The sequence below is a fragment of the Echinops telfairi genome, unplaced genomic scaffold (assembly GCF_000313985.2).
Source record: "Echinops telfairi isolate 266 unplaced genomic scaffold, ASM31398v2 ScPeMD7_7458;HRSCAF=8496, whole genome shotgun sequence".
NCBI lineage: Eukaryota > Metazoa > Chordata > Mammalia > Afrosoricida > Tenrecidae > Echinops > Echinops telfairi.
In genome coordinates this window covers 35,611,015-35,634,454 of record NW_022111358.1, presented here as the reverse complement: position 1 = coordinate 35,634,454, position 23,440 = coordinate 35,611,015, and the positions used below count along the sequence as shown (strand labels likewise).

The following is a 23,440-nucleotide window of genomic DNA, read 5'->3' as shown; positions in this document are numbered from 1 at the left end:
TCTGGCCCCAGTCCCAGGCTTTCCCTGACAGTTAGAGGCTCAGCTAGTGCGCTCTGGCTCTGCTTTATCAGGGCAAGAGAAAACGACACGTCTCATAAGACTGCTCCCAGCAAGCGATCACCAACCTTCGCTCGCTGCTTCCTCAGCTTGGCTTCTGACTGCCGAGGGCTGGTCGGAGCCAGTGCTCGCTCGGGAAGGGTGAGCCCTGGGCCTGCAGAGCTTGGCCACCTGCAGGGAAGCCTTGGGCTCACCTGTCCCTTCTGAGGTTCACAGGAGAAGTGGCAACTTGCCAGCAGTTATGAGCTTGAGCATATTATTTTGGTTCACTCACCAAGGTAACGTACAACGTGGCTCTGGTAGCACGTGGTGTGTGTGTGTGTGCGTGTGTGTGTGTGTGTCAGAGAGATTGAGACAGACAGCCCAGAGAGCAGGACATGCTGCTGTGGGCCCCCCCCCCCCATGGGCAGCTCTAGAGCCCGAGCCCTTGTCCCCTCTCAGGACGTGAGCGACCGGATCGAGAAGGAGGCCCTGGACGGCCCGATCGTGAAGCAGTTGGAGCGAGGCGGGAGAGCCGTGGTGAAGATGGACTGGCGGGAGAACATCACCGTCCCCCTCCAAACAGGTGACCGCGCTGACACCCCCAGGCTTGGAGCCCGTGGCAGCAGGAGGGAATCGGGAGCTGCGGTGCCGGCACGCTAATCTTGTCACGCTCTTGCTCCTTGGGGTGCCGTGTGTGAGATAGGTGTCCTGCTGGGTTTGGAAAAGTATGTGGTCGTTTCTGACCAAGGCTGCGGCAGAGGTGGGATTTGGGTGTGCTGCTCTGTTGGGGGTGGGGGGGTGTCCCGGTGCCTCTCAGGCTGAATGCTGGATTGAGCCCTCTCGGCCCCAGGCCCCAGGCCCCACACTTCTGATCTGCCACGTGCCAACCACTGCATTCTTTGATCTTTGCCCTCTCCCCTAGATCTGCGCAAATTCCGGACCTACAAGGGGGGCTCTGTCCGGGATCTCCTCCGCGCCATGAGAAATAAGGTAAAGGGGCTGTGGGTTTTGGGGTGTGGGGAGCAGTAGCTGCTAGTATGCGCGTGCGCATAACACACACACACTCACACACTCACACGGGCTGGGCTGGGCCGGCAGTCAGACTGGATGCTTAAGGGCCCTCTTCAGGCCCCTGGGTGAGGCATTCAGCTCTGTGAAAGCATCTCTCCGGGCCCTGCCTGCCCTCCATGGCTACTCACGGCAGACCTGTCTGTCTGGCCGGCCGTGCAGCTGGCCAGGCATCGGGCTGCTGACCAGGAGGTCTTCCCTTGGCATCCATGAGCCCCCCACTGGGAGAAAGAAGAGGCAGGTGCTTCTGTAAGGACCGACAGCTGTGGACACCTCAGGGAACAGCTCCGCCGAGTCAACCCGATGGCAGTGGGGTTGGTTGTTTTTGTGAATGACCCTTTCACAGGGGTCACCCGATTCATCACAGTAGCAAAATGACAGTGATGAAGTAGCAATGAAATAATGTTATGGTTGGGGGCGGTCACCACCACATGAGGAACTGTATGAAAGGGTCGAGGCATTAGCAAGGTTGAGAACCACTGGTCTAGGGTAACCTCCCACACAAGGCCTTAGGTCAGGGGTCTCCTTACTGTCCAGAGGGGCCTGGCCTGCTCTGCTGTCTGCCTGTGCTATGACCTAGTGGCCTCCACACAGACACACACCCCTCCCCCCACTGAAGGGGCTCAAAGCCTGTCGGGGGGAACCCTCCAGTCCTGGGCCACCGCAGACAGCTTGTCTGTTGCCTGCAGACCACTCTGGGGCTGGCGGGCCCTTGCCTGCAGGAGACCGCGCCCGCCAGATCGGGGTGTGGAGTTGTGGGAACCTGCCTTCCTCTTCTTCAGGAGACGCCAGTTCACTCGGGTTCCATCTCCCGTACCTAAGAAAAGACCCTTTGCCCGCCCCTCCCGGTGCCCCCAGGGCTCACCCCCATCTGTGTGCCCGCCGTCCACAGAAACATCACTACCGCGAGCTGCCTGCCGAGGTGCGCGAGACGCTGGGCTCGATCCCCGAGGACTTTGTGCGCTACTTCACAGCCCGCTTCCCCCACCTCCTGTCGCACACCTACCGGGCCATGGGGCTCTGCCGCCACGAGAGGCTCTTCCAGCCCTACTACTGCCAGCAGCCCCCCGACCCCCAGCCCCCCTGCCTCCCGGCAGCGCCCCCTGAGTCAGGACAGATGCCCCTCTATGCACAGCCCCAGCTAGACTGAGGGACTGGCCTCTGTAACCCAGGGGCGCCGCCTCCCGGCTCGGCAGGGAGACCAGGCAGCCCAACCAAGTGCCTTGAGATGCCGCTGCGTGAGCCAGCAGAGGACCGCGCGCGCCCAGGAAGGGGCCGAGCACACCTTGCCCTCAGCTGGCTGTCCACAGTGGAGGGCTCGTCCCGAATCCTGCTGGATGAGTGTGTCAGCCTTTCCTCCTTCCACCATGCCTGTGTGACGCCAGCCTTTCAGGAAGGGAGAGGACGCCATCCGGGGTGCTGCCAACCTGCTGGACCAGGAGGGAGGCTGAGGACATGCCGCAGGCCGCCCCTCCAAGGGGGGCACGAGAGGGAAGGACGCCCGGGAAGAGGAGGGCACCTGGGGAGGGGAGATGCCACCGCCATCCCCCCATGAGCCCGGGTCCCTGTTAGCCCACCTTGAGCAGGGCCGCGGCGCAGACCAGACGGGTCCACGGTACGTTCTAGAAGGTGGGCTCACTTCTGGAGATTTCTCTCAGGCACCAAGAGGACACTGTTCTGAAGGCAGCTGAGGGCTGCCTGGCACACTGGTGGCCTGAGCAGTGGCCTGGGGACAGACGGGACAGGCCTCGGAACTGCAGCAGGCAGGCTGAGCTGGACCCTCAAGGCCACCCAGGAGCCCTGAGCCAGCTGGTGGGTGGCAAGACCAGCAGGAAAGGGCATGCACAGCAAGTTGGGGCCAAGGCCAAGGTCACTGTGCACTTAGGCTTTTACGGTTTTCTTGGCAAATTTTAATAACTCTATATTTTGATCAAGCTGTAGAATTCTACTTTAGCTGTAAGTAAGGTAAACACTTTCCGCTGACCCATGAGGACGAGCTGTGCGCTGCAGTACGTCTCCCACTTTGAGTGGCTAGAGCACCAAAGCCCCCCGTTCCCCCAAGCAAGAGCCCTTCCCGCCGGAGTCACACACAGCAGCACCAGAGAGTCGTACCCGGCAACCCCCAAGTAATGCTTTCTAATGACGCCAATCCCTGTCAACGTTTCCTGAAGCTACTGAGATTTGGAGCGCTTGTTCCAGTGCCACCCCCACCCCCGCTGTCTCTCCTCTACCGAGAGCCTTGGAGGGTGACACAGGGTGCCTGTGAGGGGGTAAGAGGGAGGAGGGCGCAGGCAGGTTTATCCTGGCTGCCCCAGACCACTGCCACTGCTTCCTCTCCCACGGTTCCCCAGTGCAATTCTCTCAGGCCTCGCTCACCCAGGGAGGGCTCTTCTTGGGCTCAGGTGGAAGCCCGCCCTTTCTTCCCTTCTCCAGAACCTCCAGCTTTAAGCCTTGTCTTTAAACCTCACTTCCCCCTGGAGCCCAGGGGATGTCTCCTCTCCAGGAACACTGCCAGGTGGTCTTCCCCACCTCACATGGAGGCCCCATCGTCCCCGGGAGCCCCGAGCAAGGGTCCAAGGGTGGAGAAAGTGCCACATGTGACCTCCCGGGGCTGCGCGCTCTGTCCTGCTACAGGGCCACTGTCACACACGTCCCCATCGCTGACTCCCTCTCTCAGAGGCAGCCAGGCAAACTGGCTGCTCAGTGTTGGCGGCACCCCCAGTTAGCCGCTGGGGGAGCTTCTTTCTTCGTCAGTCCCCAAGCACCCGCCCTTCCCTGACTCGGCCATCCAGTGCAGCGGGGGTGAAGGCCAAGGCCCTGCCTTCCTAAGTGTGTCCTGTGGGAGACAGCGATACAATGCCGGCCCAGCGAGGAAAACCCTAGTGTGGGGGAGGCACACTTGGCTTCTGCCTTAAAACGGGCTGCCCCAGCGTCCACCTGCTGCCGGATTCCTGTCCATCACCCCCTAGAACCCAGCCACTCGATCCCTCCGTAGCTCGGGCGAACTGGTGGGGGCCTTGTCCTGAGTCAGACCTTGGGCGACATCCCCTCTGTCCATACCCTGCTATTTTCTAGAAGCCTACTGCCTGTCACCCCACAGCAGTGGGCAGCGGTCTGAGGGAGACATCGTGTGTCCTGTCCTCCCTGTGCTGCTGGGCATCTACTGCCCGTGTGCAGGTCCTGAGAGGTCCTTGTCTTCGTTTTGAAGACAGTTCATATCTGTTGGGGACACAGGAACGCACGCCTGCCTTTGGGCCTCTCACTGTTTGTGGAGCCTCTGGAAGACTCCCCGCCCTGCGCTGGACACCGACCCTCCTGTGGGCAGACCCCAAAGTCCTGGGCAAAGGCGTTTCCTCGGGCAACAGTCATCAACAGGCGCTGTCCAGTGGCACGTCCGTCACTCTGACCAGTGACACACATTGTATTGGAAGGTCCACCAGCCAGAGTATTTCTCCCGCCCCTTGTGGGCACCAGCCCCACCCTCCCCTTCCTGGGAGGCCTCGTGTTCTGTGTCTGTGCTCGCGAGTTCTCCTCTCAGGCGCCTCCGTTGCACCAGGTTCCCAGCCTCCATCTGGCTGGGACTGGGCCAGCTCCGCGCGCTCGGCCATCGGGAAGGCGGGCCCCTCTGTCCGCACGGCTTGGCCCAGCTTCCCCGGCCGGCTCTTTGTGTTTCTGACACTGCTGCTCTCTGCATCGCCCGGCGTTTCTCCTCGTTGCCCTTTCTTCGCCAGTCTGGCCTTGACTTTGCCCCAAGAAAGTCCCCAGGGTTCCCAAAAAGCAGGCAGGCAGAGGGCCTGCCACCCTGCATGGGCCGTCGCCTTTTAAACCGAAGTGTCTGCACTCTCCGTGCCCGAGGCTTCCCTCTAGCTGGCTTCCCCAGAGGCCGCTGCCCGCCCCGTGCCGCTGCCCTTGTGTCCTCCTGCCCACGGAAGCTCCTCGTGGGCCTCGCGCCTGGAGGAGCCTTAACTAATGCCTCCGGCCGAAGCCCGGCCCTCCCCACACTCTGTGTTTGGTGGCGGATACAGTGTTCTTTGTGAGTACCCCACAAGCTGTGACGGGGCACCCCACCGCCTGGAAAGCATTCCCAGTCACCCGCACCGCACCGCGGTCGCAGAGCAAGCCTCGTGCCGTGTCCCTGCCGCCACGCCCTATTTATTGACCCTATTTATATTTATTTAATGTTTATGCCGCAGTGCACCCCACACACACACACACACACACGAGGGCACCGTCCAAAGCACACCAGGCCAGCTCCGGGCACCGCTGACCACTTAGAAGCTGGAAATGTGATACTGTAGCCTCCCCCGGAGGGGAACGCCTTTGGTGGGGCGAAAATGTTCATTTTTAGGTGACTTGTGTTTTTTAAAACGCCTGTGTCCTGTCCGTGGACGGCCCTTCGTGGAGTTTGGTGTGAACTCTGTCGTAGCAATCCTGGAATCCTCTTTCTAGCTTTCTATTTTATAAACCGCCAGATTGTACAACTTTTATGTGTATTTTTTAAGCTTGATGATGTGAGGGTCGTTACCAAAGGGAACGGCATATTTTTGTACCTCCTGTACAGTTTTATAATTCTGCTGACCCATGATGATGTCATGTTGAGCCAATCACAAATAAAAGTAGTTTTAGATTTGGAAGTCAGACTCGTCTTCTCACTGACGTGCACGGGGTCCAACCAGGGGTCCCGGGGAGAGGTCCTGAGTGGTGAGGGCGGAGCCCCTGACTGAGCAGGTGCAATGACGGGGTTGGCCCTGGCCCCTGCCAGGCCGGTGGGCTGGAGCTTCCCCCCGGTGGCCTATTGTGGGGAAATGATTGGCAGCACAGCAGGAAGTTCCCCGTGAGAACTCAGCTGGGAGCGGGTTCTGCTTCTCAGCGGCCCCACAGGAGAGGGAGGAACGGCCCCTTTGGGTGTCCCAGGCTAAATCCATATGCGAGTAGAAAGACATCTTTCTCCCAGGGAGCAGCTCCTGGTTTCAGACGACTGACCTGGGGCTCCGAGGAATTCCTAGAGGGCTTCCTTTGGGCCACACTTCTGGAAGACGGCCAGGTGGGGACAGGCGTATCGCACGGTGGGATTCAGCACCGGTGGAGTCTGGCACGTGGACAACAAACAGGACATCCAGCACAGCTAACGGAGAGGTCGGAGGTTCGAGTCCCCCAGAGGGGCCTTGGAAGAAAGGCCTGGAGATCTACTCCTGAAAGACAAGCCCTTGAAACCCCCCCAGAGCACAGTTCCACTCCGACCCGTGGGGCTCAATGGCCCCTGGTTGATGGGACAGTCAGTAGGGCCCTGGGCAAGAGTGTCTTCAGGTAACTCAGCCCGCTTGTCTTGGCCTCGCCCTCTCCTAGTGCCCATGGCTGCTTCCTAGCCCTGCCCCTTTCTAGTGGCTTCTCCTGGGCTCCAAACTGCCCTGCACCCAGGGCAGCGTCCCCTGACAGTGGGGTGCTGAGGGAGCCCGCCCGGCCGGGACCGCTTAGCAAGGACTGCCATGAGAGTGGGCCTCTGCCCTGTTAGGACCGCCCCGCAGGTCTCCACGGGCCTGAGTGTCAGTGAGGACAGCAAGCACCCGCTGAGGCACTGGGTCTCCTGCACAGTCCAGTCGGAGGGAGAGCCAAGCCCGACGTTCCGGGTCCTGGGCGCTTGTTCCCGCCTCAGGCCACCAGGTGGCCTCAGCGCTCCTACGTAGCCCTCGCGCTGGAAGCCGGGCTGGGCCGGGGCTTGCAGACCTGGGAGGCAGAGGGGTGGGGTGCTTGCAGCCGGGAGGCCCGCATGTGGCTGAGACCCCTCTGTGCTGCCCTGCAGCCTGACCCAGGCGCTGTGAGGTAGTGAGTCGGGCCCTAACAAAGGTCCTCATCCTGATGGGGCAGGAAAAGAGCTCTTTGGGGGAGAGGCTGCAGGAAGCTCACTCCCAAATAAGAATCTACAAGTAAGGCCAGTGGCTCCTGCCACCAGCCGTGGGAATGGGCTGTGCCCATCACAGGAAGGGGTGGGGGCACGGAAGAGCTGCACCCACACGGGCATGGGGGACGGCTGCAAACACCAGCAAAGGAAGGGGTAGCACCCTGAGTCGGCAGGGCAGGGTGAGCCCAGCCCGTGAGCCTGCCATGCTGCTGGCTGGGGCCGCTCCTGGGAGGAAGCTGAAGCCGGGGGGGGGGGGCTGGTCCTGGTCCGGAGATTGGCTCTAGCCCTTCTGTGCCTGACCCTGGAAAAGTCCCAGGGCCTTTTGAGAATTTTTTCCTAAAAGACTCAGTGTCTCAAGATGGCAGCTTGGTGCCCCTGCCGCCCTCCCACTGACGTCCAAGTCAAAGCACAGAGATGAGGGACGTGGGTGGGGCGGAGATGGGAGGGGTCCATGAGAAATTCAGGTACATGGGACTGAAGAGGGGACCTGCAGGCTGGGGGCCAGGGGCGGAGCCTCGAAGCGGGCAGTGAGTGAGCGGGAGCCCCTCCCGCCTGTAGGCTGCCCTGGAGGTACCCTCACCACCTAAGCCCCTGCCTGAGTGACGTGGTCCAACTGCCCACTAACCTCGAGGTTGGTGCTTCAAAGACACCCGGTGGTGCCACGGGAGAGAGGTCTGTTTCCGTTAAGAATACAGCGAGACACACAGGGTCGTCTGGAGTCAGAATCAACTCACTGGCAGCCCTGACCTCGAAGGCACCCTCCCAGGGGCACCTCATCCAGAGGGAACTTCACCCCAGGGACATCTTACCCAGGGGCACCCCACCCAAGGGACTCCTCACCCAGGGGCACCTCAATCAGGGGCACCTCACCCAGGGGCACTTCACCCAGGGGCACCTCACCCAAAGGACACCTCACCTAGGGGCACCCCACCCAAGAGATACCTCACCCAGGGGCACCTCACCCAGGGGTACCTCACCCAGGGGCACCTCATCCCAGGGACACCTCACCCAGGGGCACCTCACCCAAGGGACACCTCACCCAGGGTCACCTCACCCAGGGGACACTTCACCCAGGGGACACCCCATCCAGGGGCACCTCACCCAGGAAAGCTCCAGACTCACATCCAGAAAGGGCTCTAAGGGACGGCTGTGTAATTGCAGGGAAGAAATTAAGAAACACAAACTTCTGGGGGTGCCCCCTCCGCCATGACTTCAGGAGCCAGATCCGTGCAGAGAGAATGTGTTCCCAGCATTAGCTCATATATTCTTGGGGCATGCATTCCCCCATCCACCACTAATTACAGGTAACCACATATGTAACAAACCCTGGAGGTCCCTGTAAGGATGGTTCAACACGAGAAAGCAATCCATGTAGTCCACCATATTAACCAAAGCGGAGGGAACCCTACGTGATCACGTGAGCTGATACACAAAGGCATGTGACAAAATGCAATACCCATTCCGGATAAAAGCACTCAACAAAATAGGAAGAGATGGGAAATTCCTGAACACAGTAAAGGCCACAAGAGCCAAGACTGAGTTCAATGGCAAGAGACTGAAAGCATTCCCCCCTGCAAACGGGAGCCAGACACACATGCCCTTTTATTACCACCTTATTCAACAGTGTGCTGGAGTCTTGGCCAGAGCCATTAGACACCAGAAAGAAATGGACGGACGGCATCCAGATGGGCAAGCAAGAAGCAAAATGACGTGGTGCTGCACACAAAACCACAGAGACTCGTAAGAAAATTGTTAGAACTGACGGAAAGATTTGGCCATGGGGGTGGGGGTGGGGGGAGGCACAAGATGAACCAACCCAAAACACTGATCCCTGCACGAACCAAGAGAGCGCTGGGAAGGAAGTCACGAAAATGCTACCATTTACAAGACAAAATGGTGAAGACTCAACCTGTCCAGAGAAGCAAAACGCGTAGGCAAAGAAAACTACAAGTGCGTCCCCACCTCCCAGCCTTTGTACTGTGTCCCGTTCTTACCTCCTTCCCACTGCCCTGCCCAGAGAGATGCACATGTGTGTGTACAGTATTTGGGACACAAAAAGCAACCATCCCCACTCATGGCAGCTGCACTGGGCCGGACAACCACTTAATTTACACAGCTGACAGATGCTATCGGAACTGTAAGGTGCCACAGACCCCTAAAGAGCTCTGATGCTCCGCCCCCAACTTCAACATTGGCTTTGTTTCACTAGGGCATCGCCCGGAGGCTCCCAAATCAGCTTCTGTGACCAGAGGCACAAGCGACCACAAGGAATGGCTCCAGGCCCCGGCAGACCCTCAGTGTCCACTGACTCTTCTGTGGTCCCGGCCTGACCTATAGCTTTGCTGGGGGCCTGCCTGGGGAGCCTCTGGGAGCGAGCCTCGCCGTTTCCAGGTGAGCCTAGCTGGCTGTCCAGGAGCTGTCTCTGTCCTTAACTTCCATGCTTTCTGCTTCTTTGTGGAACCCTGGTGGCGTAGTGGTTATGTTGGGCTGCTAACTGCAAGGACAGCAGTTTGAAACCACCAGCCGCTCCGTGAGAGAAAGATGAGGCTTTCTAGTCCCATAAAGAGTTACAGTCTTCAAAACCCACAGGGGCAGTCGCCAGGAGCTGAAATGGATTCGATGGCCGTGAGTTCTGAAGATGAAATGGGCCTCTGGGTGCGTCTGATACACTCTCTGTTGTTAGCCCAAAGGCTGGAGGGTCAAGTCCACGCAGAGGCCGCTCAGAGGAAAGGCCTGGAGATGCGCTTTGAGAAGCCCAGCCACTGACACCCTCAGGAGCAGGGTCGTACGCTCCCACGGGGCCTCACGCTGAGTCCAAACCGACCCGAAGGCAACTGTTTGTTTTTTAAAAGAGGACCGCCTAAGACAAGCACATGCCTAGAGACAGGGACTGTGGTCACTGGAGGCTGGGAGAGCCCGGATGGGGAACTGTTGCTTAATGAACACGAGAGTTTCGGTTTGCCGTGATCAACGGTTTCAGAACCGGATGCTGGAGATGAGTGCCCACGTGGAGAGGGGTGGGGGGAGATGGAGGGTTGAACGAACGTGAGGGTAGTTGGGCGGGTGAGCAGGCAGGACACAGGAAGCACGTGACTCCTGCCTGAGTGGGAGACAGACGCAGGAAGCCGTCAATAACAAACGCATCTCGCTGGTGGCGGCCAGCTCAGACGCAGCAGCCAGGAGCGCATCTCAGGGGTCACCGCCTCCAGGAGGCCGAGGCCGGGCCTGGACTCCACAGCACCCCTCCTCCTCCTCCTCCTCCCTCCCTCCTCGCGGGGGCTTTGCCTCCAAGGGTAAGCTGATGCTGCTCCGGGGTGGGGGGGGCCTGCGTCCCAGCTGGCAGCTTGGGAGTTGTGTGAATTCCAGTCCCTGCCCCTCGCTGGGCCTCAGGGTCCCAGTCTCTTTCCAGATGAATGTGTCTGGGAGACCTCTGGCTCCAACTGTCCCCGCCCCACCTTCCTGCTTCTTGTCCGCTTCACCCCACTCTGCTCTCAGGGTGACTGATTTGGAAAAGTGTGGCTGCCATCTTGTCCACCAGCCGTGCCCACTGGGCGCCAGGTGACCTGGGCTGTGTCTCCACCCCCATGAGGGTCTTTCACTCAGCCAGGAGTGATCCACGTCAGCTGGGGGACGGGGGTGTTTTCTGACTCCGTGATCGTGCTTTTTTTCTAGACGTGGAGGAGTCTCCCTCTTCAAACTAAATACATATTATACATACATACATACATACATACATACATATATATATATATGCAAGATTGTATTTGCTGACCTCTTTGAAACTTGGCAAGATTCATATGGGCAATGGAATTTACCATCCCGGGATGTTGCTCAACCTGACAAATTCCTTCCCAAAAAAATGAGGCTGTGGAGCCTCCCTCTCACCAGGTGGTGTGCTTCAGGGTAAGGATTGAAGAGACTAACTCATGCTCTGACTTACCGGAACACATCTAACAGGTGTGAGTCCTGCTAAGCATGCTCGTCTAAAGATAAGAAGTAGGCAGGGGTGTTATTGAGGTCTGCAAAAAGGTAACAATTCAAGTAAAATGTAGCCTTTCCGAGAAACTATAGGTAAGATTTTGGAGGCAGCCAGAAAGAACAGGAGCGTCGTGTCAGGTTTAACCTCGGAGAAGGTGTGTCAGGGTTGAATCCTTCCACCGTGTGTATTCAATCTGGGATCATCCGAGCATAGGCGGGCTGAAGAACATCCGGGCTTCGGGATCGGAGCAAGCCTCACTGACAACTTGCGGTGTGCAGATAGCACAGCCTTGCCAAAAGGCCCGGAAGCCCTTCCTGACCCAAGGCCAGGCCGCCTTCCTGATAGATTCCGCCCAACGCAGAGAAACCAAGCGTCCTCACCGCGGACCAATAAGCAGCATCCTATAAACAGATCGAAACTGTCAGGGATCTGCAACCGATGCCCGTGGAAGCAGCCGCAAGGACTTCAAATGACATATTGTATCGCATGGCACAAATCCACTGCAAAAGACCTCTCTTCAACGTGTTAAAAAGCAGAGATGGCAGAGGGGGAAGTTGGGGGAGAAAGGGGGAACCGATCACAACGACCTACATAAAACCCCCTCCCAGGGGGACGGACAACAGAAAAGTGGGTGAAGGGAGACATTGGTCAGTGTAAGACATGAGAGAATAATAATTTATAAATTATCAAGGGTTCATGAGGGAGGGAGGGGGAAAATGAGCTGATACGCAGGGCTCAAGGAGAAAGCAAATGTTTTGAGAATGATGATGGCAACAATTGCACAAATGTGCTTGACACCATAGGTGTATAAATGGGCTGTAATAAGAACTGTAAGAGCCCCCAATAAAATGATTCTTTTTAAAAAGCTAAGATGGCCCTTTGAAGACTAAGGTGCACCTGCCCCTCACCACAGCACTTTGAGATGCCTCATCAGCCTGTGCACGCTGGCAATGAATAAGGAGAGTGGAAGAGACATCGATGTCACCGGATCGTGGTGTTGGCGAAGGACCATGCATGTGCCACCGGCGCTGGGAGACCACACCGATTGGTCTTGGAAAAAGCGCAGCCAGATGCCCTTTGGGAGTGGGGATCATCGGGAGGGACTAGTTCCTGCCAAAAGCACCAGGCTTGATCCAGCAGAAGGTCCACGGAATGCCAGAGTGATTCCCGTGGGGCAGATACAGGAACAGCTGTGAGGATGGTCCAGCTCCGGGCAGCTCTTTGTTCTGTTGTTTACAGGGGTCGCGATCCGCAGGAACAGACACACAACCCCGGGGTGGGGGGGGGTCACTATTTCTGTAGTCCGATGACTTCTCTCTTTTCCTGCTTCATTCCCTTGTCAACAATGAGGTGCCCATGGCCACCCAGGGGACTCTGACTCGTGCCAGCCCTGTGTGGTACGGGGCGGAGCGACTCCAGATCTTCACGGAGCAGATTGCTGCCTGGCACCAATGGGGAGGTGTGAACCCTTTGTGCCCCTCAGGTGCATGATTAAAAACAAAAACGAAACTCACTGCCATCGAGTCAGTACCGACTCGCGGGGGGCCCCTGTGAGTTTCCAAGACTGTAACAGTTTACAGGAGTAGAAATCCCCAGGCTTTTCTCCTCTGGAGCTGCAGGTGGCTTTGAACTGACGACCATGCGGATCAAAGCCCTACTTTAGAACCACTACACCATCAGGGCTCCGGCAGGGATGTGGTAGACACTGACCCATAACCACAGGGTCTATGACATCTTAAAAAAGCATGTGAAGCACATGTACATTATCCGAGGGAGCTCCCAGAAGTCTGGGAAAATGGACTTCTAAGGTAAGAGGACTTCCCCTCACACTTTTGGAAGCCCCTCTCTAAGCACCGACATGCGTGGGACACTGCTAACTGACCCTTCTACGCAAGGCTGAAATGTCGCTAAGCGTTACAGCGCCCCTTGTGCTCCTTGCCTCTTACCGAGTCATAACCTCCACCCTGAATTTATATTGTCTCCTTGATTCTCCTTTGTCTGTCTGTCTGTTTGTTTGTTTTTCTGGTGCTTTATCACACGAGGAAGGAACTTTGGAGGCACAACAATTAAGCGCTCAGCTGAGGGGTTGGCAGTTCGAACCCACCCAGTGAGAAGAGAGAAAGACGGTCATCGCTCCTGAAAAGTCTGTCTTGGCCCGAGACGAGGGATAGAACTGTCGCGGAAGGTCTTCACCAGGGTAAGAGTCACAACCTGGGACCTCATGGAGCGTTTCCCTCATCACATGGCGGCTACGAGTCCACAGAGGCCTGACCAGCACCATACCCTTGTGCCTCTTTAGTTCTGGTTTATAACAGAGCTACACGGTGTTAACGAGACCTGGGACTGCTACCTGCAAGGTTGGCTGTTCAAATCCAACAGCTGCTCTGCAGGAGAAAGATGAGGCTGTCCACTCCCCCAACGACTTGCAGTCTCGGAAACCCTGGGGGGCAGAGTCGCCGTGGGTCAGCCTCAGTTCGGTGGGCGTGGTCTTGGGTCCGTCATTTAAATGCTTTCAATCGCGAACTTCATTTGATTCACACAACAGCCCGATCGGAAAGGGATGAAACTCAAGGTACGAGAGAGAGAGAACGGAGACACAGGAAAACAGCATGACCTGCTCAAAGTTTTTGTTCGGGGGCGCAGTCAAATCAGCTTCAGTCCCAAGTGCCCCATGGACAGCACAACACCGCCCGGTCCTGCGCCAGCCTCACGACGGTGCCTAGAGTCCAGCCCACGGCTGCAGCCCCTGCGTCCATCCATCTCCTCGAAGGTCTTCCACTTCTCCAAAGACTCTCTCTACGAGGCCCAATGTCATCCTCTGAGGCCTGGCCTCTCCTGGTACCAGGCCCAAAGTAGACGAGACAAAGTCTTGCCATCTTGCTTCTAAGGAGCCTTCTCGCTGTGTTTCCTCTGAGGCAGATTGATCTTTTTCCCCCGGCTATCCGTGGTGGCTTCAGTAGTTTCCATCAACGCTGTCATGCAAATCCATCTATTGTTCACGGCTCTTCCTTATCTGTTGCCAAGGTTCTGCAGGTAACAAAACGAGCGCTTGATGCATAGTGACCTCGTGTGCTTCAAAGTGGAACTGTGTGCTTCCTCGGATTCTCAGTGGCTGGTTTTTCAGAAGTAGTAGACTGTTGATCCTTTCTTCCAAAGTGCCTCTGGGTGGACTTGACCTTGACACTCCAATGCCTCATCAGCTCCCACGTTGACTGTTTGCACCTTCAGGGACACCAAGGTTGCACAGATAGTAAGAAGCAAGGACTGGCCAGGACCGGACAGTACTTCGGGCACATTTCTGTGAAAGACATGGATCTAGGAGGGGAGTGGCGGGCCATGGCTGTGGTAGGGTGTTGCTGAGTTGGTTCTGATCCGTGGAGTGAAACCGGCCTGGTCCTCCCCATCCTCCAGCTGTGGGTCAAGTGGAGCCATGCTTGCAGCCAGAGGGTCAGGCTTCCTCACGGAGGGTCTTCCTCCTCCTGACCCTGTACTTAACCAGGCCTGATGTCCTTCTCCAAGGACTGGCAATAAGAGTACCAGAATATTCAGCTCTACAAGATTAATGCCTAATTAGGGCCTTCTTAAGAATTCCTAAGCTCTACCAATCTTGTGGTTCTGAAAGGGTACCCCAGTGTGATTTGAATTTTCCTCTTACTGGGTGTCAGCATCCGTCTCATCCATTTAGGTATGTATTCTTTTCTTTGAATTTTTAAAATATTTTTAAGCGACCCCTTTGAGCGTCGAAAGACCCTTTCACAGGGGTCGCCCGATTCTTAACAGTAGCAAAACGACAGTAATGAAGTAGCAACAAAAATAATCTTATGGTTGGGGCGTCACCACCACATGAGGAGCTGTCTCAAGGGCCGTGGCATGAGGAAGGTGGAGAACCACGGGTCTAGCTGGAAGTGATTTCAGTACGTGGTGTGAGGAGGGGTCCATTTTCCGCCAGATGGGTACCCAATGGATCCAACACCACACCTCGACTCGTCCCTTCTTTTGCTCAAACAGCCACTCTGGGAGCACAGTGTGTAGCACCCTGATGCCAACGGAAGGGTCCGCAGTTGAACCCACCATTCGCTCCGTGGAAGGAAGATGCACCCACCTGCTTCCATAAGACCTGCAGTCTTGGAAGTTCTCTTCTGTCCCACAGGGTGCTATGAGGAGGGCTGACTTGGGGTCTTGTTTATTGTGAATCAGGTGAACGTTTCCAGGGCAGACCCCCAGTTTTCCATCCAGCTCTTCATGTACCTTTTGCTTCATCTCACTGACGGCCCTCCCCACAGGGTCATGCTGCCCTTTGACCCCCAAGGCACGGTCCCTGGTGTCCCAGCAGTCGCTATCAGAGCAGTAATCCTGAATTTTGAATTCAGTACATTTTGTTCTACATTTCTCTTCCACTCTCTCTAGAACAGTGGTTCTCAACCTTCCTAATGCCACGACTCTTGCATACAGTTCCTCAGGTGGTGGTGACGCCCAACCATAAAATGATTTTCGATGCTACTTCATCGTTGTCATTTTGCTACTGTGATGAATCGGGCGACCCCTGTGAAAGGGTCGTTCGACCCCCAAAGGGCTCACGACCCACAGGCTGAGAACTGCTGTTCTAGGACCTTCTAGTGTGAGCACCAAAGCAGTTGGTAGGAGTTGCCGGGTACCATCTAGGTCTTCTGGTCTCCGTGTTGAAGAGATGGGTGCTTACCTGGCTCATTAATCCGTTGAACTCATGGTTTCTGTGCCTCTTCAATTTTTCCCCACTCTTAAGACTCCAATCGCCCCTCAATAAATAGAGTACAGAACATTGTCTTTGTGGATGCCCTTGTGCCGAGCGATCATGGTGCCCCCAAGAGCACGGTACTGAGCCCCCAAACCTTGTGACTTGTTACCTTAAGGCATCTGGTTCTATATGAAGAAATGTTCATAGCCCTGCCCCCTGTGGGCCCCTCCACATTCATGGAGATATTTGGGGCACATAGAAATACCCGTGGCCAGACCTACATGTATTTGTGGATACAGAGTCCCATTGTCCCTCTTATGCCCACCCAGCCGGTGCGTCTACCCAGGCATCATCTAGTCACAGGCCACCATTATTGCGGGGCTGTGTACAAAACAGCATCTATTCCATTGCCTTCAACTCTGGCCCCCGTCTCGGCGCCTCCATGGCCTCCATCATTGTTGGCAACTCCTCTCAGTAGATCTCGCCTCCCCTGCGCCCCAGTGAGCTCGTGCCCCTTCCCCTCCGTTCCTCTCGCTGCCGCTGGGATGATTCTCTGAGTGTGAAGCCCTCTGCTTGGCTTTTGACGGGAATGGCCTTGATGACATTTACCCTTTGGGGGTCGACTCCTTTCACTCGGCATCTGGCCCCCCTGGGCCCAGCTTGGCCGTGGGGTTGGTTTCCTCTGCCAGCTGAGCTGCAGTGCCACCTAGGGGCTGCGATCAGCTGTGGGTGCATATCCCCATGCTGGGCATTCAGCTGAGAATTTCAGTTCCTGCCCAGGTTTCCTGCCTCTGCCCTGCAAGTCGTGACCTCGGAGGGGACCCCTACCCTGCCTTTCAGGGTCCCCTCCTCTGAGGTAGGAGCACACACGGAGGCATCCACAATGTGCTGGGGTCCTGTGTGCACACACTTGACCATGTGTGTGCCTGTCCCTCCACACACACCCCTTTATTCTCCTGCTTATCATGGCTGCTTCCTGGCTTCCTCTGCCTGGACTCTCAGAGTGCAGGGAGCTGGCCGGTGCACGTGGCCTCTGGAGACCACTCAGATAATGAGAGGAAATGCAGTCATCAGCTCACTGAGCGCGGAGGGGGTGGGGTTGGGGTTGTAGCTCCCAGCTCCCGGCGGCCACTCCTTGACCTGTGCCCTTCTCTCCCTCCAGGAAGCCCTCAGTGTTCCCTGTGAGCCCGTGGACACCTCCTGGGATGCTCTCTCTTCATTGGTGGGGCCTGCCCACGGCCCTTCTTGTCCTGCTCTGCTGCCCAGGTGAGTGGGTGCTTGGGGATCCTGCCTTGGTACGTGCCAGCCCAGAAGGTGGAGTGACGGGCCCTCTGTGAGGCTGCCCCACTCCCGTTGGGGCAGGGGGTGGCATGTCTCAGCTTGGAAGGCATCGAGACTTTGAACCTACGGGCAGTGGCACGGCAGGTGCAGGATGCTGAGGCAGTGTGATGGCCAGTCCCCACGGCCTTGGGCAGCATGGGGGAGGGTGCGGCCCAGACACCAGGAAAGAAGGCACAGAGCTTCATGGGGCAGGTTGAGGTGGAAGGGTGAGCAGCTGGGCCTCAGGAGATGAAGGGACATTGGGGTTTGGGGAGAGGTGCCGACAGACCCCTATCTGCCCTTCGAAGGTGCCCGGGGGACCGTGGGAGGCAGCAGAGGCACTGCCCTGCGGCTGAAGGAAAACAAAAGTGAAACACCACCCCCTCCCCGGTCCGGAGGAATGAGGGCTGGTCAGGCAAATGGTCTCGGTCACCGGGTGCTGGGAGGCGGCCTCCTCAGCCTCGTGGTGTGGCAGGGCCTAAGTGGGGAGCCACCTTGACCTTTCTTCTTGGGCCCTCTCCCTTGAGCAGACTGCCAGCTGAGGGCGGCTCTGCTGGGTGGGACAGGAGGGACGCCTGTGGCCAGTGGCCACTGACCAGTGCTTCTGGTTTCTCAGGGTTCAGCGAGGATGCGTTTCAAGTGAACATGTGGCCAGAGCAGCTGGTGGTCGAGCCCAGTGGGTCCCTGGAGGTCAACTGTAGCACCAACTGCGTGCGGCCGGACCTGGGTGGTCTGGAGACCCCCCTGCCCAAGGTGCTGCTGGCCCGCCAGCCTCAGTGGCAGCTGTATTTGATCTCGAACATCTCTGAGGACACGGCACTCTACTGCTACTTCACCTGTGCCGGCAAACAGCTGTCCAAGGGGGCCAATGTCAGCGTGTACCGTGAGTGCCGGGGCCCCGGCGCCTCCTCTGGCAGGGACCCCATCTGGTCTGTTGGATGGAGGCCAAGCTGCTCTCCGTCTCTGCTCCTAGGCGCGCTCCTCCTGTGGCGTTAGTCTCCCTGAGCGCCCAGGCCACGCGGAGTCAGACGCAGGCCAGACAGCTCAGTCTGCCCGCTTTCTCCATGGGCCTCCCTGAGTCTGCTGGCAAGCTCAGAGGCAGGCCACGGTCGCGCCGGAGGGTGGCTCAGAGGAGCCAATCTAGTCCAGCTGTAGCTTCAGATCCAGACGCCATTCTCAGACATAGCGTGCCCAGTGTCCTTCCAGCTCAGCCCCTGCTTCCTCACCAGAGCAGCCCAGGCCCGTAGTGGGGCATCCTCAAGGGACCTAGGCCAATCTTCCAGTGGCCACTTTGCCCCAGTGCAGACGGGGGTCTCAGCCAGTGTTTTATCCTCCCCCGTGGACCCTTGGGAACTGTGTGACAGTGACACACACATCAGCCCGTGTTGTTACAGTCAGGGGCTGTCAAGTCACAGCAGCCCGATGTCCCACAGAACGAAATGTCGCCCAGGCCTGAGCCACCCCCACAGTGGTTCTTGTCTGAGCCCACGGACGCAGGCGCTGTGCCGGCCCATCTTGTGGAGGGCCTTCCTCTTTGCCACTGCCCACTACTTTACCAAGCACGATGCCCTTCTCCAGGGACTGGTCTCTCCTGACAGCGTGGCCATGCCCCGTGAGACTACATCTCTCTGTCCTTGTCTCCAAGGAGCACTCTGGCTGAACTTCTTCCAGGACAGACTGTGTGCCCTCTTGGCGTCCAAGGTCCTTTCGAGGTTCTTCACCAGCCCCATCATTCAAACCCATCGATTCTACTTCGGTTTCCCTTGTTCAAGGTCCGGCTCTCACAGGTGTATGTGGACACTGAAAAGACCATGGCTCGGGTCAGGCTCACCGTAGTCCTCAAAGTTACAGCCTTGCTCTACAACGCTTTAAAAAGGCCTTGTGCCCGCGAGCCCTGAAAATCCTCCAAATGGATTGGAATTCTCTATTTCGGCACCAGTGAGATCCCTTCCCCCTGCAACCTCAGACCAGATAAAGAAGAGCAAGATGCCCGGAATCCTCCTTAGCATCCTGGGCTGGGGGCAGCGCATTTAGTTCAAAAGGGAATCACGGTAGCTATGGGAGGCTAAGGGTGGTCTGATGCCAGGCCCTGCCTCTAAGTGAGGAACACTATTACTCGCCTATTAAGCTCTTTCCTGCCAAGCCTTCAATAAAATGACCTGATTGTTCCATTGTTCCACATTTCTGTTTCACCCCTGGAGGGGAAGGGGAGAGAGAGTCCAAAGCTCTTATTGTCCCGGGTACTGGACCATCTCTAGCCTCCCCCTTTGTGGCAGCTCCCTTTTTGTCCATCCCCGAAATCATCTTGTCAGAAAAGCCACCACCCAGGGCTTTCTTCCCTGTGAACGACTTTGGGCTTCCTTCCTCTACAGGCCCAGCCCACGCCCTGCCCCCAAGTCCAGTTGGGGGTGCTCAGAGAACAACCAGGGTGGCAGAGATGGCCCTGCCCTGGCAGGACTGCCGGCACAGGGCCCCGATCCTGACCAGGCCTCCATCCTCTCTCCCTTGCAGACCCTCCAAAGCTAGTGATGCTCAAGCTGCAGCCCACCTGGGTGGCCATGGGCCGACCTTTCACCATGGAGTGCAGGGTGCCCGCCGTGGCGCCCCTCGAGAGCCTTACCCTCACCCTGCTCCGTGGCAGGGACCCCCTGCACAATCAGACCTTCGGCAGGGCGACGTCTGCCCCCCAAGAGGCCACAGCCACCCTGAGCATCACGGCTGGCAGGGAGGACAGCCATCACAATTTCTCATGCCAGGCCGAGTTGGACCTGCGCGCTCAGGGCGGGGGCATCCTCCGCAGCTTCTCGGAGCCCCAGGTGCTGCAGGTCTACGGTGAGTGCGGGCTGAGGGCCCTTCTCTCACAGCCCGTTAGGGGAAACTCCCTGAGCCCTGCATGCTGCTGGCTTGGGAGGCAGGGACAGGACCTCTGTATTTAACTGAAGCGTGACCCCCAGGCTTACTCTATCTGTTCCACACCCCCAGCCCAGCTCCCCAAGTGCCAAAGGCCCTTCCAGAGGCCAGTACAGGGAGACAAGTTGGCCCTGATCGAGCTGGGTGACCTTGACCCAGAGTCCCTGGGTGATACAAATGGTTAAGGCGCTCAAGCCCATTCATGACACCTCAAACTCCTGTGGCCCACAGTCCCTCTCTGACACACATGGGGTGGGCGTGAGCGGAGTACACTCAGGGACAATGACCTTGACCATGTCACGCTCCTCCTTATAGCCTTGGCTCCTCGCGACGATGGGCTTGGCCTGACTGACCCCTCTCACCCTGCTGTCCCCTGACTTTGGGTGGCCTGTCTTTGGGGACTTGGCATGAAGCTGACTTAGCTCTGTCTGAGGAGGGCCCGGCCCGGCCGTGGTGTCCAGCAAGCACATGCTGTCCCAGGGTGGGAGGCAGGTGGGCATCTGCCCTCGCAGTCCGACAGAGACCTGGCCCACTCTGGAGGACACTGGGGGGACTGGACACTGCAATGCCCACTCATCTCCGCGCACAGAGTACGCAGCGCAGATGAGTGGGCCAGTGGGGGGCAGGTGGGACTCGGGGACCAGAGGCCTTCTGAGACCACTGCCTCCTCCGTCCCCAGAGCCCTTGCAGGACAACCAGATGGTCATCATCATCGCCGCCGTGTCGGTGCTGCTGTTCCTCTTTGTGATGTCTGTCCTGCTGTGCTTTGTCTTCGGCCAGCACTGGCGTCAGAAGAGGACAGGTGCCTACCAGGTCCGAGCGGCCTGGCGGAGACTGCCCAAGGCCTACCGGGCACAGCAGGCATGAGCAGTGGGGCTCCGGCCACCTCTGGACCTCAGGGTGCTTAGCCTTAGCTGAAGAACTGTGTGACAAGCGGCAGAGGACTTGGGGACACATCCTTCGCTAGCCTGAATACAAACACTTGGACTTAGCCTGGTGCCCTCAGTGTCTCCCGGGCTGGCACCCAGTGCCAGCAGGTGGGCCTTCTCGCCCTCAGCCTCCCTCCCACTGCTCCTTCACAGTCCCTTCTAGACCCTGGCCAGCCTAGGCCCTGGGGCCCTCCCACCCAGCCCTGAGGACTCTCCTGAGGGGCTGTAGGGGAAAGGCACCCTGGCCCAGTGGGGCCAAAAGGGTGCTCGGTCCCCATTGTCCTCCAGGGCCCAGGCACTCCTGATTGAGCAGGACAGAGCTCTGACCTCCCTCTTCTGCCTGCAGAGCCAGCTTCCTGGGGGAGGGTGGGGCCCTCAGGGAACTGGCTCAGCCCCGGGGCCTTCTCCAGCCAGGCCTCTCCCCTCTCCACCCCGCCCAGAGCTGTGGATAACAGACCACACCGCTCCCTCCACAGCACGTCATTCATTGCTAAGCCACAGGAGACCTCAGCCTGTCAGCCCAGAGGCAGGGTGAGGGGGGAAGGCGAGGGTGGGGCTGACTCCCCGGCAGGAAACAGTGAGGCCAAGTTGGGCTTCAAGCCCAGGGTGGTGCTCCCTGGGTGGTGCTCTGACCCCAGGGCACGGGCCAGCCTGCCAGGGTCGGGGGTCAGGGAGGTACAGTGGGAACTGATTCACCAGTTCACTGGGAAGAGGGGGCCAGTGGGGTCTGGGCACTGATGGGTGACAGACATGAAGAAAAGACTGCAGGCACAGCAGAGAGAGCAGGGTGGTCCCCCACCCCCCACCCCCTCCACCACACACACACTGCTGGCCTGAGTGCAGGGCTGTGTCCATTCTCACGGCAGGCTCTCGGCATCATAGTAATCTGGGGGAGACACAGCACCCTCATCTCTCCTCCCTTCTGCCTCAGTGGATCCCCTTGAGGTAGGAGCCCCACCCCAGAGCATGTGGGGCTCCTCTCTGGCCACATGATCTCCTCCCCAGTCCGGTCCCCCCACACACACACCTGGACCCATACCTGAAGCCGGGGGCACATCCACACCCACAGTTCCTGTGGCACTGGGGGGTGGGGGTGGGGGCACAGCTCTCCTGCAATGAGGGAGAAGAAAGACCCTATCAGAGGTCCAGAGATGGCCTTGGGGGGTTGTCCCCAGAGCTCCCCTGTCCTAGACCAGAGTAGACCTCCCACCCCAGCCCCAGCCTCACTTACACCTCCCTTCTCCCTGGGGCAGGAGCTAGGTGCTGCATCCTGGGAGTGGCCTGCAGGTGGGGCAGAGGCAGTAGAGGGACAGGCCAGGGCAGCAGAGGGCCCAGGGGGGCTGGGGCACAGGGCAGGTAGTGGTGGTGGAACACCAGCGGCCCGTCCCCCTGGACTCCCAGCTCCTCCTCCTCCTCCTGGTCCTCGTCCTCCTCCAGGTGGCCCTCCAGGTAGACCTGGACAGGAAGGGAGAGGGGAGGCAGCGTGTACTCCAGGAGAGCGAGATGCTGTGTAGAAATGTATTCCTTATTTTGCAGGTGGGGAAACTGAGGCCCACAGGGCTTGGGCAGAGTGTCAAAGGTCAAACAGAGACTGTGTGCCCCAGAGCAGGACTGGGCCCATCACTGCGATGCACCTGGCCTCCCCTGGCCCCTGCCCCTGCGTGAGATGGTGCTCATTCGGAGGCCTGAGGGTATGGGGACACACCCCTACCCACAGTGGGGTGAGGACGGGGGTTGGGGCTCCTTCCTCCATGGCTGCCTCTGCTCTCTCCAGGCTGCCCAGCCCTTTCCTTGCAAATGGCCTGAGTCATTCTGGGCCCGAAGCCCCCTCCCTCCTTCCTCAGCATGCCCCTGCACCCCAGTCCAGACAGGCCACCCTCACCAACGCTCTGGGTCTAAGCCAGCCCACTAACAATGAAGCCCTGTTATCCTGGCTCCAGGAGGCTCTGGGCCGGTCAGATCAGGTGCAGCCTTGAGGCACACTTAGTGGTCCCTCCACTGCCTCCCACCCACTGCCCCTATCGCTGGGGGTGCTGGGCCTGGCTTTGCAAGGCCCCTGTTGCCCCGTCCCAACGAAGGGCGCTGTCCCAGCAAATGCCGGCTTTCTATGCCTGGGGAGTCCCTCCTAGGGACCCGCAGCCCAGTGGTCAGGGAGCACGTCAGCAAAGCCCCCTTAAAAAAGGCCTGAGTCCCCTGGATGTGGGGACCCCACGGAGGCTGACATAGGGCCTGGCACACACGGATGCCAGACTCAGCCAGAGAGTTGTGACTGGCCTTCCCGCCCCTCTGCCACTCAGCCCTTTTCTTCCTGGAGGATGGGGCAACCTCGGTGACCCAAGGTGCCCCTCACGCTTCAGCCACGCACCTGCAGGCCGGTAGCCACGGGCTCCGCGCTCAGCGCCCCGGAGGCCAGGCGACTGAGCAGCACTTGGTGCACCTGCGCGTTCTGCAGCAGCAGCAGCTCCAGCAGGTCTGCGGGCAGCGGGGCAGCAAGTCCACGTGGGGCTCCCACCAGGCACCCCGCCCCGCCCCAGGACTCTGCCCAGCACCCCAGCCCCGGGCCCTCAGAAGTGGCGGCGGCG

General features: G+C 58.5%; 3 protein-coding genes across 6 annotated transcripts in view; 2 read left to right on the top strand and 1 right to left on the bottom strand.

Moving 5' to 3' along the window:
* Positions 1–5,218, top strand: part of ERN1 (endoplasmic reticulum to nucleus signaling 1) — a 76,612-nt gene extending 71,394 nt beyond the window's left edge. Inside the window, exons 20-22 of the mRNA XM_004707277.2 lie at positions 499–622; positions 962–1,029; positions 2,000–5,218. Coding sequence (XP_004707334.2) covers positions 499–622; positions 962–1,029; positions 2,000–2,257 — 450 coding nt within the window. The 3' untranslated portion in view covers positions 2,258–5,218. The remainder of the gene's footprint in view (positions 1–498; positions 623–961; positions 1,030–1,999) is intronic.
* ICAM2 (intercellular adhesion molecule 2) lies at positions 986–20,920 on the top strand. 4 transcript variants are annotated; one of them, XM_045299386.1, is made up of 6 exons: positions 10,278–10,299; positions 13,032–13,182; positions 16,862–16,965; positions 17,636–17,902; positions 19,531–19,851; positions 20,609–20,920. In XM_045299386.1, the coding sequence occupies exons 3-6, from the start codon at positions 16,905–16,907 to the stop codon at positions 20,794–20,796; spliced, it is 837 nt and encodes a 278-aa protein (XP_045155321.1). In that variant the 5' UTR covers positions 10,278–10,299; positions 13,032–13,182; positions 16,862–16,904; the 3' UTR covers positions 20,797–20,920. The 4 variants fall into 4 exon arrangements, with proteins under 4 accessions (XP_045155322.1, XP_045155321.1, XP_045155323.1 ...); XM_045299388.1 differs by having other exon boundaries at positions 13,028–13,182; positions 20,710–20,920; XM_045299385.1 differs by having other exon boundaries at positions 13,028–13,182.
* Positions 20,921–21,618: 698 nt separating this feature from the next.
* The window catches only part of PRR29 (proline rich 29), a 2,222-nt gene continuing 400 nt past the window's right edge, over positions 21,619–23,440 (bottom strand). Inside the window, exons 2-5 of the mRNA XM_013005819.2 lie at positions 23,224–23,421; positions 22,090–22,313; positions 21,898–21,968; positions 21,619–21,744 (exon numbers count right to left, since the gene is read on the bottom strand). Coding sequence (XP_012861273.1) covers positions 21,716–21,744; positions 21,898–21,968; positions 22,090–22,313; positions 23,224–23,421 — 522 coding nt within the window. The 3' untranslated portion in view covers positions 21,619–21,715. The remainder of the gene's footprint in view (positions 21,745–21,897; positions 21,969–22,089; positions 22,314–23,223; positions 23,422–23,440) is intronic.

Excerpts from the sequence above, each read along its gene's own strand:
- ICAM2 (XM_045299387.1), top strand. The coding sequence starts at position 16,905 with ATGCTCTCTCTTCATTGGTGGGGCCTGCCCACGGCCCTTCTTGTCCTG. Across the intron at positions 16,966-17,635 it reads TGTCCTGCTCTGCTGCCCAG|GGTTCAGCGAGGATGCGTTT; the intron begins GTGAGTGGGTGC and ends CTGGTTTCTCAG. Across the intron at positions 19,852-20,608 it reads CCAGGTGCTGCAGGTCTACG|AGCCCTTGCAGGACAACCAG; the intron begins GTGAGTGCGGGC and ends CTCCGTCCCCAG.